The sequence below is a fragment of the Dendrobates tinctorius genome, unplaced genomic scaffold (genome assembly GCF_039654945.1).
Source record: "Dendrobates tinctorius isolate UK_male_01 unplaced genomic scaffold, ASM3965494v1 ptg000362l, whole genome shotgun sequence".
NCBI lineage: Eukaryota > Metazoa > Chordata > Amphibia > Anura > Dendrobatidae > Dendrobates > Dendrobates tinctorius.
Genome location: NW_027362028.1, coordinates 391,409 through 403,446, shown reverse-complemented (window position 1 = coordinate 403,446; position 12,038 = coordinate 391,409). Strand labels below are relative to the sequence as shown.

Genomic DNA, 12,038 nt, shown 5'->3' with positions numbered 1-12,038 from the left:
GTCAACATGTTCGATCTTTCTTTGACCACATTTGAAGGATCAGCACGCCGCCATGCACGAAGGGTGGACAGTTCAGACTCTCATGTATATGACACAAACATGGCGCGGTGACTCCTCAAAGCTTTGGGTTCGGGTGAGCAAACAATAGTTGGGTCGGAGAGAGGTGGCGTGGATGAAGTAACGGGTTGTGGAGACGATGCCTGTCTGTCATATCCGAGCTAACAAAGCTTTTGCCAATTGGCAAAGCAAGGTACGGTGGTGGCCAGGGAAGCAGAGCTTTGTACATGGCCGGCCAGGGTGGCACATCTTGGGTGAGAGCTGGCCGGGGTAGCGGGGCTTGTGAAAGTGCTGGCAGGGGGACAGGGCTTGAGAAAGTACCAGCAGATGTGGCGGGGCTTGGGAGAGCGCCGGCAGAGGGGACAGGGCTTGAGAAAGTGCCAGCAGACGTGGCGGCGGGGCTTGGGAGAGCGCCAGCAGAGGGGACAGGGCTTGAGAAAGTGCCAGCAGACGTGGCGGGGCTTGGGAGAGCGCCAGCAGATGTGACTGAGCTTGAGAGCGCGCCGGCAGAGGGGACAGGGCTTAAGAGAGCGCCAGCAGACGTGGTGGCGGGGCTTGGGAGAGCGCCGGCAGAGGGGACAGGGCTTGAGAAAGTGCCAGCAGACGTGGCGGGGCTTGGGAGAGCGTCGGCAGAGGGGACAGGGCTTGAGAAAGTGCCAGCAGACGTGGCGGGGCTTGGGAGAACGCCAGCAGATGTGACTGGGCATGGGAGAGCGCCGACAGAGGGGACAGGGCTTGAGAAAGTGCCAGCAGACGTGGCGGGGCTTGGGAGAATGCCAGCACATGTGGCTGGGCATGGGAGAGCGCCGGCATAGGGGACAGGGCTTGAAAAAGTGCCAGCAGACGTTCCGGGGCTTGGGAGAGCGCCAGCAGATGTGACTGAGCTTGAGAGAGCGCCGACAGAGGGGACAGGGCTTGAGAGAGCGCCAGCAGACGTGGTGGCGGGGCTTGGGAGAGCGCCGGCAGAGGGGACAGGGCTTGAGAAAGTGCCAGCAGACGTGGCGGGGCTTGGGAGAGCGCCGACAGAGGGGACAGGGCTTGAGAAAGTGCCAGCAGACGTGGCGGGGCTTGGGAGAATGCTAGCACATGTGGCTGGGCATGGGAGAGCGCCGGCATAGGGGACAGGGCTTGAAAAAGTGCCAGCAGACGTGGCGGGGCTTGGGAGAGCGCCAGCAGAGGGGACAGGGCTTGAGAAAGTGCCAGCAGATGTGGCGGGGCTTGGGAGAGCGCCAGCAGATGTGACTGAGCTTGGGAGAGCGCCGGCAGAGGGGACAGGGGTTGAGAAAGTGCCAGCAGACGTGGCGGGGCTTGGGAGAGCGTCGGCAGAGGGGACAGGGCTTGAGAAAGTGCCAGCAGATGTGGCGGGGCTTGGGAGAGCGCCGACAGAGGGGACAGGGCTTGAGAAAGCGCCAGCAGAGGTGGTGGGGCTTGGGAGAATGCCAGCACATGTGGCTGGGCATGGGAGAGCGCCGGCATAGGGGACAGGGCTTGAAAAAGTGCCAGCAGACGTGGCGGGGCTTGGGAGAGAGCCAGCAGATGTGACTGAGCTTGAGAGAGCGCCGGCAGAGGGGACAGGGCTTGAGAGGGCGCCAGCAGACGTGGTGGCGGGGCTTGGGAGAGCGCCGGCAGAGGGGACAGGGCTTGAGAAAGTGCCAGCAGACGTGGCGGGGCTTGGGAGAGCGTCGGCAGAGGGGACAGGGCTTGAGAAAGTGCCAGCAGACGTGGCGGGGCTTGGGAGAGCTCCGACAGAGGGGACAGGGCTTGAGAAAGTGCCAGCAGACGTGGCGGGGCTTGGGAGAATGCCAGCACATGTGGCTGGGCATGGGAGAGCGCTGGCATAGGGGACAGGGCTTGAAAAAGTGCCAGCAGATGTGGCGGGGCTTGGGAGAGCGCCAGCAGAGGGGACAGGGCTTGAGAAAGTGCCAGCAGATGTGGCGGGGCTTGGGAGAGCGCCGGCAGAGGGGACAGGGCTTGAAAAAGTGCCAGCAGACGTGGCGGGGCTTGGGAGAGCGTCGGCAGAGGGGACAGGGCTTGAGAAAGTGCCAGCACATGTGGCTGGGCATGGGAGAGCGCCGGCATAGGGGACAGGGGTTGAGAAAGTGCCAGCAGACGTGGCGGGGCTTGGGAGAGCGTCGGCAGAGGGGACAGGGCTTGAGAAAGTGCCAGCACATGTGGCTGGGCATGGGAGAGCGCCGGCATAGGGGACAGGGGTTGAGAAAGTGCCAGCAGACGTGGCGGGGCTTGGGAGAGCGTCGGCAGAGGGGACAGGGCTTGAGAAAGTGCCAGCACATGTGGCTGGGCATGGGAGAGCGCCGGCATAGGGGACAGGGCTTGAAAAAGTGCCAGCAGACGTGGCGGGGCTTGGGAGAGCGCCAGCAGATGTGACTGAGCTTGAGAGAGCGCCGGCAGAGGGGACAGGGCTTGAGAGAGCGCCAGCAGACGTGGTGGCGGGGCTTGGGAGAGCGCCGGCAGAGGGGACAGGGCTTGAGAAAGTGCCAGCAGACGTGGCGGGGCTTGGGAGAGCGTCGGCAGAGGGGACAGGGCTTGAGAAAGTGCCAGCACATGTGGCTGGGCATGGGAGAGCGCCGGCATAGGGGACAGGGCTTGAAAAAGTGCCAGCAGACGTGGCGGGGCTTGGGAGAGCGCCAGCAGATGTGACTGAGCTTGAGAGAGCGCCGGCAGAGGGGACAGGGCTTGAGAGAGCGCCAGCAGACGTGGTGGCGGGGCTTGGGAGAGCGCCGGCAGAGGGGACAGGGCTTGAGAAAGTGCCAGCAGACGTGGCGGGGCTTGGGAGAATGCCAGCACATGTGGCTGGGCATGGGAGAGCGCCGGCATAGGGGACAGGGCTTGAAAAAGTGCCAGCAGACGTGGCGGGGCTTGGGAGAGCGCCAGCAGAGGGGACAGGGCTTGAGAAAGTGCCAGCAGATGTGGCGGGGCTTGGGAGAGCGCCAGCAGATGTGACTGAGCTTGGGAGAGCGCCGGCAGAGGGGACAGGGGTTGAGAAAGTGCCAGCAGACGTGGCGGGGCTTGGGAGAGCGTCGGCAGAGGGGACAGGGCTTGAGAAAGTGCCAGCAGATGTGGCGGGGCTTGGGAGAGCGCCAGCAGATGTGACTGAGCTTGGGAGAGCGCCGGCAGAGGGGACAGGGCTTGAGAAAGTGCCAGCAGACGTGGCGGGGCTTGGGAGAGCGTCGGCAGAGGGGACAGGGCTTGAGAAAGTGCCAGCAGACGTGGCGGGGCTTGGGAGAACGCCAGCACATGTGGCTGGGCATGGGAGAGCGCCGACAGAGGGGACAGGGCTTGAGAAAGCGCCAGCAGAGGTGGTTGGGCTTGGGAGAGGGCCAGCGGGGCTTGGGAGAACTCTGGCAGTAATTATGGACGTGGTAGGTGTTTCTGGGTTGAATGACTGGGGTTGATAACATGGCGCATGTCAGGCTGCCTCTGCAACTCGAAGCAAAGTAGAAGAGACTTGAGCAGCCCATACTGCTTGATGCCAGGACAGGTGAGTAACAACAAGTCTGCAGCATCAAAATACTTCGGGGGGTTGTTCATACTCTGTGTAGCAATGGAGATACACAGGTTTGCATATTAGATGCATACACAAAACTAAAGGATTTTTTTTTTTTCTCTCGAAGACTATTTGTAGAATTGCTTCAGTTTTTTTCAATGCACTTTTGTTTTAATAGTTGTCATTTTTTGATAGTGAAATGTTTATTTTTGTCTTTAAGACCCGAGCCGCTCTCAGGAGTCTTGGAGACTTTCAGATGGATTTGTAGCAGCAGAAGCGAAGACTATTCTTCCACATCGAGCACGTTCCAGGTAAGCGTTGTGCGGAGAGTCATCCTTCTAGCTTACTTGAAGGGCTTGTCTCAAATTAATAGGTTGTGCGCTCCATGTGAAAAGGAGCAATAGAAAACACATTAGGCTCATCATCTACAGGACTGCCGGCGATAGCAAAGTGCTGTGCTCTACTGAATACAGCCACGGCGTCCACACTCGGCCACTTCTCAATTCTAATGGAACATTTTAGAGCCCCGTTCTCGGGGTCGATAAAGTTTGAAAGAGCTCGATACCCCATACTGATCCGCAGATTTGTTTTGCAGAGCGGACCTGGTCGACAACTATCTGGCACTCGTACTGTCCGCTTTCATCACTAACGGTCTGCTGGAGGTAAGTGCCGTACCAGGACATGGCAGGTGTGTGTGGCGAGCGGTTCAGCAGATCACATTGCCGTGTGCTTTTTTGTTTAGGGCTTAATAGAAGTGATCACCAGCAGCGATGACGACGTCTCCGTCAGGGCAACAATCATTCTTGGTGAACTCTTGCACATGGTAAGCTGTCACTTCTGCAGCAACAAACACACAGCGTTCTGCATGGCTTAGAGGACCTGACATTGAGCGGTCTGTTTAATCTGAGGGCAACAACGTAAAGAGCAGGAGGGGCTGAACCGAGTGATGTATAGATTATGGAAATCATTCAGTATAACTTCAGCTCTAGGGTGGAAAGTCAGACTAAAAAGCAGCGTGCTTGAAGCGGTAGCCAGCAGTGTAGCTGTGAATCCAGCTCACTGAGAGATACAAAATTACTGACTTGCAATCCGCACCACCACCTTTTATCTGTCTACCTTTTTTTGCTCTGCTCTTCTTTCCCTTTCTCTCCATAGATTTCAATAGCCAGGTGGAATCTGAATCCACAGTACTTGTTCATGGGTGTAAGGTATTGATCATTATCGTTTTGTCTTTTTTATTTCATAGGCAAACACAATCCTCCCCCACTCCCACAGCCACCACTTGCACTGCTTACCGACCCTGATGAACATGGCTGCATCGTTTGACATTTCCAAGGATAAAAGGCTGTAAGTATTACTCTGTTATCACACGACGGGTGACGCGTTATCCCGCAGGCATGGTCTGCAAAACTGTGGGAACTCACCCCGTCACTAACCGGACGCACCTTCTCCGTCGGCAGCCGCGCCAGCGCAGCACTCAACTGTCTGAAGAGATTCCATGAAATGAAGAAACGAGGCCCGAAACCATTCAGCCTGTACCTGGATCACACCGTGCAGAAGGCCACGGCTTCACACCAGAAGCGGGATCAGCACATGCGAGTCCAGAAGGATATCTTCATCCTCAAGGCGAGTTCACAAGTCACCTAGAATTGGGTCAGTGACTTTCCCGGGGCCGACGTATCCTCGGCGTCTCATCTTTTCTCTTTATCGTCTTCTTTCGTGCAAGTAGGGACAGGGCATAAGCTGCTCTTACGGTGGCTGGGAGGCTGCTTTATAGGACAGCAGTCTGTTTTTTTCTATTTAGGACTGCCTGTAACGTACATATTATTTGTGCTTGTGTAGGATTCAGAAGATGCTTTGGTGATGAATCTGCGGGATTCCCAGGTCCTTAATCATAAGGAGAACCTGGAGTGGAACTGGAATCTGATCGGGACCATACTCAAGGTTCATTCACCTCCCGCCGTCACTACACGTATAGCATGCCCAGTAGGGACTTTCTCCACCATAAAGTTCTTCTCGTAGGACTGATGTAGCCGTGTAATATACATCCATTAATGCAATGATGAAACATGTATTTACACGACTCACACGTGCGACGAGTCACACTTACACGACTCACACATACATTGCCTTAAATTTCACAGTTAGAGACTCTGTCGGGTCCTCCATACTAACACTCCTGTCATCTGAACCCCCTGTGGATAAGGAGTGATGGACACACACATGTAGAAAAGATGTGAGCAGGGAAGCAGGACTCACAGGCTTTCTCTGAGTGAGAGGAGGAAATAGGACTCACAGGCTTTCTCTGAGGAGGAAGCAGGACTCGCAGGCTTTCTCTCAGTTGACGGAGGAAGAAAGACATGATTTTTGAATAGGCGGAGGAAGCAAGATTTGCAGGCTTTGAATATGTTTGGAAGGAGGGAGAAAGACTCAGGCTTTCTCTGAGTGGGCGGCGGAAGCAAGACTTAAGCTTTCTCGTTCGACTTATTGGGGGACACAGAGACCTTGAGTGTATGCTGCTGCCACTAGGAGGCTGACACTATGCACAAAAAAAGATAGCTCCTCCTCCGCAGTGTACACCCCACCGACCGGCAGAGAATAGTGTCAGTAGGAGGTGGACACGGGTCTTTTATTAGACCCATATCTACCTCGTCGTGCGTCGTTCCTTTTCAGGTTCTACGGAGAGATACAGAGTGAAAAGTCACATCTGTACTCCCACATGGAGTCTGCAAGTACGGCGTGTACTGCCACCCCGTATTCTTGCAGTTCTCGGCGGCAGGACCAGCCAGATGGACGCCGACACCAAGACGTGCCAGCGACTCCAGGGGTCCTTGTCGCCAGTCTCCCTCCCACTCGCCTACCAGAGCCTGTCGGATGGATGAGACGCAAGACTTCTTCAGACAGGTGACGGATCGTGGATGGGTGAGTATTAGGCCCCGGCTTCATATTTATTTACCTGCTGCCCATTCCCGACGGTCACCTCTTCATTGGTCACAGGGGTAAGCGCTGCGGTCGCTCGCAGTCGCCACAAGGCTATAGGCAGCTCAATGTTGCTGGGCATCCCCCCCCTTCCCTCCCCCCTTTCTGGGTACAGGGAGCAGGGGTTTTTTCCCATTGGGAGCGACTTGCGACTGCGGCGTCCCACTTTTTCGGACCTCCGCGCCGACCCCCTGCTGACAGGCGGCCGCCGCAACTAATTTAGGCCCCGGCTTCAGTTCGGGCCTACCGCTGCGTCGCGGCCACGCCCCCCGCCCCTTTCTTCTAAGCGGGCTTCTCCCGCTCTTCCCAGGCCCTCCCACCGCCTGTCCTTCACCTGCCCAGCCTGCTATTGGCTAGAGGGCGGTGAATTTTAACCCTGCGAGGTGCTCCGCCCTCCCTCCTCTTCTAAGGCGCGCTTTTTCTCAGGACGGCGCCATTTTCCCAGCCTGTTAGCCGGACACCAGCTCCTCACTGGACAGCATCTTCTCCAGCTGGTTTTTTCAGGAGGTCTGTCGGCCGGATTTCGCTCTGACCTGCATCCACTGACAGGTCGCAGAGCATCGCTTCTGGGGACACCGGACCGTGAGTAGCTCTGCACTGCAGACTGACCCTTCTCCGCCCTCTGTCCCCCAACCTTCCGGCATTACCTCAGCTTTTCACTATGTCTAAGTCTGATCGTACCCGCTCTACCGCCCCCCCCTGCACTTTAGTCAAGTACTTTGCATGTTCTTCGTGCAATCGCAAACTTCCCTCAGGCCAGTCCACTCCCCTCTGCCTGGATTGCAGCAATCCAATTCAGCCTGACGCCGTCCAGGAGCCATCTGCGGCCCCAGGTGAGAGTGAGCCCCCCATGCCTGGCTGGGCCTCCTCGCTATCTCAATCAGTGGCAGACCTCACCAGGGTGTCTCAGTCCCTGGTGGCCGTTCTTGATAAGTTGCCCCTGGACTCTTCAGCAGGGCCAAGCAGGTCCCAAATTGTTCCATCTGAATCAGCCAGCGGTAGTCGCAAAAGACCCAGGCAAGATTCCCAGCCGGAATCCTCTCCTAGTCCCATCTCACCGCATAGCCCTTCTCACCAGTCTCCCTCTCGGGCCTCCTCTCCCGAGTCAGGGGAAGCGCTTTCGGACAGGTCATCTGAGGGGATTTTAGAGCTGGATTCAGACCAGGATGCAAGCATGAAGGTCACAGTGCAGGACCTCATTGCTGCGATCCATCATACCTTCGATATTGCTGACTCCCCTGCGAAATCCTCAGATCAGGAGGTTTCGTTCAGACGGGCAGAAACTCCCTCCAGGGTTTTTCCTTTCCATTCCCAGTTTGGGAAAATTTTTACCAAGGAAAGAGAGGATCCGACCAGACGCTTTCAAAGAGGAAAACGTCTCGGCATACTCTACCCATTTGCTAAGGAGCTCACGGACAACTGGTCGGCCTCTCCCTCGGTCGATCCGCCCGTGTCCAGGCTATCCAATAACACGGTTCTCCCGCTTTCAGGCGTGGCGTCCCTAAAGGATTCTAATGACAGGATTATAGAATCCCTGGCGAAGTCTGCCTTTGAAGCGGCTTCAGCGGCGGTGTGTCCAATCTTTGCTTCATCCTGGACAGCAAAGACCATAGCCACGTGGGCAGACGACCTTCGGCAGGGCATCTTAGATAAGGCGCAACCGGAGCATTTGGCCAATCTCGCCAATCAGATCTCCCATGCTGGGGACTATCTTCTCTCCGCTTCCTTGGATGCTGCATCCTGTGCAGTTCAGGCGTCAAGCAACGTTATTGCAATTCGACGTACACTTTGGCTAAAGGCATGGCAAGCGGACTTGTCTTCTAAAAAGTCCCTCACTAACCTGCCTTTTCAGGGGGTGCGCCTCTTTGGGTCCCAATTGGACCAGATTATTAAGGACGCCACCGGAGGCACGAGTTCACTCCTCCCTCAGTCCAAGCCTCGCAGACCCCCACTAAGGCGTCAGTTTCGACCCTTTCGGACTTTCCGCCGTTTCAATACGGCGGACAACTCCTCCAGCCAACAGAGACCACAGGCTCGCCAGGAGAGAAGGAAAGTTTCCTTCAGACCCACTCCTTCCTGGCGACCCCACTCCTCCCAGGGCAGACCGTCCAGATCTAGATCGGGACGGTCTACTTCAGCATGACTATCATCGGGCACGCGAAGGGCCTTTCCAATTGGGAGGTCGACTTCTTTCCTTCAGGGACGTTTGGCTGGCCGCCGTGGAGGACGCCTGGGTCAGGGAGGTCGTATCCTCAGGATACAAGATAGAGTTCGTCTCTCTCCCACGGGATCGTTTCTTCGAATCCCGGCCTCCAAAGGATCCAGCCCTGATCCCGGGGTTCTCTACAGCTATCGCCGCTCTCCTCAGTTCCGGGGTGATTGTGCCCGTTCCCGAATCGGAGCGCTTCACGGGGTTCTACTCGAACCTGTTTGTAGTGCCGTAAAAAGACGGCGCAGTTCGACCCATCTTGGATCTCAAGCTGCTCAACAAGAGGGTCCGCCTTCGCCACTTCCGCATGGAGTCGCTTCGCTCGGTCATCGCCTCCATGGAGGAGCAGGAATTCATGTGCTCAATAGACATCCAAGATGCCTATTTACATGTTCCAATTTTCTCCGGACATCAGAAGTTCCTGCGCTTTGCGATTCGACAGCACCACTACCAGTGTGTCGCACTGCCCTTCGGTCTTGCCACCGCTCCCAGAGTCTTCACGAAGATCATGGCTGCGTTGATGGCTTTGTTGAGAGTCAGAGGCCTCATTCTTTTCCCGTACCTAGACGATATTCTGATCAAGGCTCCCTCATTCCAACAGGCTCACCAAAGTTTGTCAATCGTCCTGGACACTCTTTCCAATTTCGGGTGGATCGTCAACAGGAAAAAGTCCTGTCTGGTTCCTACCCAACGCCTGGTCTTTCTAGGTCTTCTGTTCGACAGTCGTCGGTCAAGGGTCTTTCTCCCACAAGAAAACATTCTCTCTCTGCAGCAGGAAGTACGATCGCTGCAGACCTCGCGATTCCCATCCCTCCGTACAGCCATGAGGGTCCTGGGAAAGATGGTCGCGGCGATAGAGGCAGTTCCCTTTGCCCAATTTCACGCCAGGCCTCTCCAGCAGGCCATTCTGTCGAAATGGAACAGGTCGCCTCGGTCACTGGATCGCCCTGTCCATCTTTCTTACCGGATCAAGCGGTCTCTCAACTGGTGGTTGTCGTCACCTCTCATTCTATCGGGTCGATCCTTCCTTCCCATTCACTGGCAGTAACCACAGATGCCAGTCTCCTCGGTTGGGGTGCTGTGTTCCGCAACCACACTGTTCAGGGTCGATGGTCGGATCGGGAATCGGCGCTACCGATCAACGTTCTGGAGATTCGAGCGATCCATCTTGCTCTGGTCCACTGGGAAGGGCTCCTCAAGGGACTGCCGGTACGGATTCAGACAGACAACGCCACAGCGGTGGCATATGTCAACCGCCAAGGGGGAACACGGAGTGTTTCAGCCCTGGCGGAGGTGTCCAAGATTCTTCGTTGGGCGGAGATTTCCGTCCCGACAATTTTCGCGGTTCACATTCCCGGCGTAGACAACTGGGCCGCCGATTTTCTCAGCCGCGATGGTCTCGCGGCGGGAGAATGGTCCCTACATCCGGAAGTGTTTCATCTGCTCTGCCTTCGGTGGGGAACCCCGGATGTAGACCTCATGGCGTCTCGCCTCAACAGGAAAGTCCCACAATTCGTGTCCAGGTCTCGGGACCCTCTGGCAGTGGGCGCCGACGCCCTGGCCGTTCCTTGGTCCCAGTTCGAACTTCCCTACCTGTTCTCTCCTCTGCCTCTTCTTCCCAAGCTGTTGAAGAAGATCAAGGCAGAAGGACTTCCGGTCATTCTCATCGCCCGAATTGGCCCAGAAGGTCTTGGTTCGCGGACATTGTCAACCTTCTCGCGGACGCCCCCTGGAAGCTTCCAGACAGAACAGATCTGCTGTCTCAGGGTCCGATTTGCCACCCCAATTCTCGGCCGCTCAATTTAACGGCGTGGCTGTTGAGACCGAGGTTCTGAAACGAGCAGGATTTTCCGACCACGTAATTCAGACCATGATCCGAGCCAGAAAGCCATCATCTTCCAAGATTTACTACCGTACTTGGAAGGCCTATTTCACTTGGTGTGAGACCAATGACGTCGCGCCCATGTCCTTTTCGCTCCCTTCAGTCCTAGCGTTTCTTCAGGCAGGATTGGATGCGGGGCTTGCCCTCAGTTCCCTGAAGGGTCAAGTTTCGGCGCTGTCCATTCTGTTTCAGAAAACGTTGGCTTCCCGTCCTCAGGTTAAGACCTTTCTTCAGGGCGTGGCTCACACGGTCCCGCCGTACCGGGCGCCCGTGGATCCATGGGATCTTAATCTGGTTCTTGAGGTTCTGCAAGGTCCGCCCTTTGAACCCCTCAGGGATATTTCCCTTTCTCTCCTTTCTTGGAAGGTAGCCTTTCTGGTGGCCATCACCTCCGTCCGGCGCGTGTCGGAATTGGCAGCTCTTTCGTGCCGCTCTCCCTTTCTGGTTCTCCACCAGGATAAGGTAGTTCTGCGGCCTCCGCCCTCGTTCCTTCCGAAGGTGGTGTCCTCGTTTCACCTCAACGAGGATATCGTGCTCCCGTCCTTTTGTCCGAATCCAACTCATCCCCGAGAGCGGTCCTTGAACAAGCTGGACCTGGTTAGGGCGGTAAGAGTCTATCTGTCTAGGACGACTTCCTTGTGAAAGACAGAGTCTCTTTTCATTATCCCTGATGGAGCGCGGAAAGGTCACCCGGCGTCAAAAGCCACCATTGCTCGCTGGATCAGATCGGCTATCCTGGAAGCCTACCGTGTTAAGCGTCGCGGAGCCCCTCCGGGTATCAGGGCCCACTCTACTCGAGCAGTGGGTGCCTCCTGGGCGGTGCGCCACAGAGCTTCCGCACTGCAGCTTTGCAAAGCTGCAACATGGTCATCGGTTCACACGTTTGTGAAATTCTACAGAGTCCACACCTACGCTTCGGCGGACGCCAGCCTAGGTAGACGGATTCTGCAGGCCGCGGTGGTGAGTCCGCTGGCCTGATGGAAGTTTGTTTCCCACCCCAGGGACTGCTTTGGGACGTCCCAAGGTCTCTGTGTCCCCCAATAAGGCGAACGAGAAAACAGGATTTTTGGGTTGCTTACCGTAAAATCTGTTTCTCGGAGCCTTCATTGGGGGACACAGCACCCTCCCATGTTTTACAGCTCCTGTTCTTACTTTGGTTGAATGGTTACAGTTGAGTTGTTTATGTTGTCAACCTATTCTGTTACTTGTCCTACTGCTTTCTCACTAACTGAGGAATTCTCTGCCGGTCGGTGGGGTGTACACTGCGGAGGAGGAGCGATCTTTTTTTGTGCATAGTGTCAGCCTCCTAGTGGCAGCAGCATACACCTAAGGTCTCTGTGTCCCCCAATGAAGGCTCCGAGAAACAGATTTTACGGTAAGCAACCCAAAAATCCTGTTTTTTCTAA

At 56.2% G+C, this 12,038-nt stretch overlaps 1 protein-coding gene across 3 annotated transcripts in view; it reads left to right on the top strand.

Annotated features, from left to right (window-relative positions):
• Positions 1-12,038, top strand: part of RICTOR (RPTOR independent companion of MTOR complex 2) — a 92,266-nt gene that overhangs the window by 44,274 nt on the left and 35,954 nt on the right. For all 3 annotated transcript variants that reach the window (XM_073562643.1, XM_073562640.1, XM_073562642.1), the window contains exons 13-18: positions 3,783-3,873; positions 4,158-4,224; positions 4,305-4,385; positions 4,809-4,909; positions 5,023-5,188; positions 5,405-5,506. In XM_073562643.1, the coding sequence (XP_073418744.1) occupies positions 3,783-3,873; positions 4,158-4,224; positions 4,305-4,385; positions 4,809-4,909; positions 5,023-5,188; positions 5,405-5,506 (608 nt within the window). The remainder of the gene's footprint in view (positions 1-3,782; positions 3,874-4,157; positions 4,225-4,304; positions 4,386-4,808; positions 4,910-5,022; positions 5,189-5,404; positions 5,507-12,038) is intronic.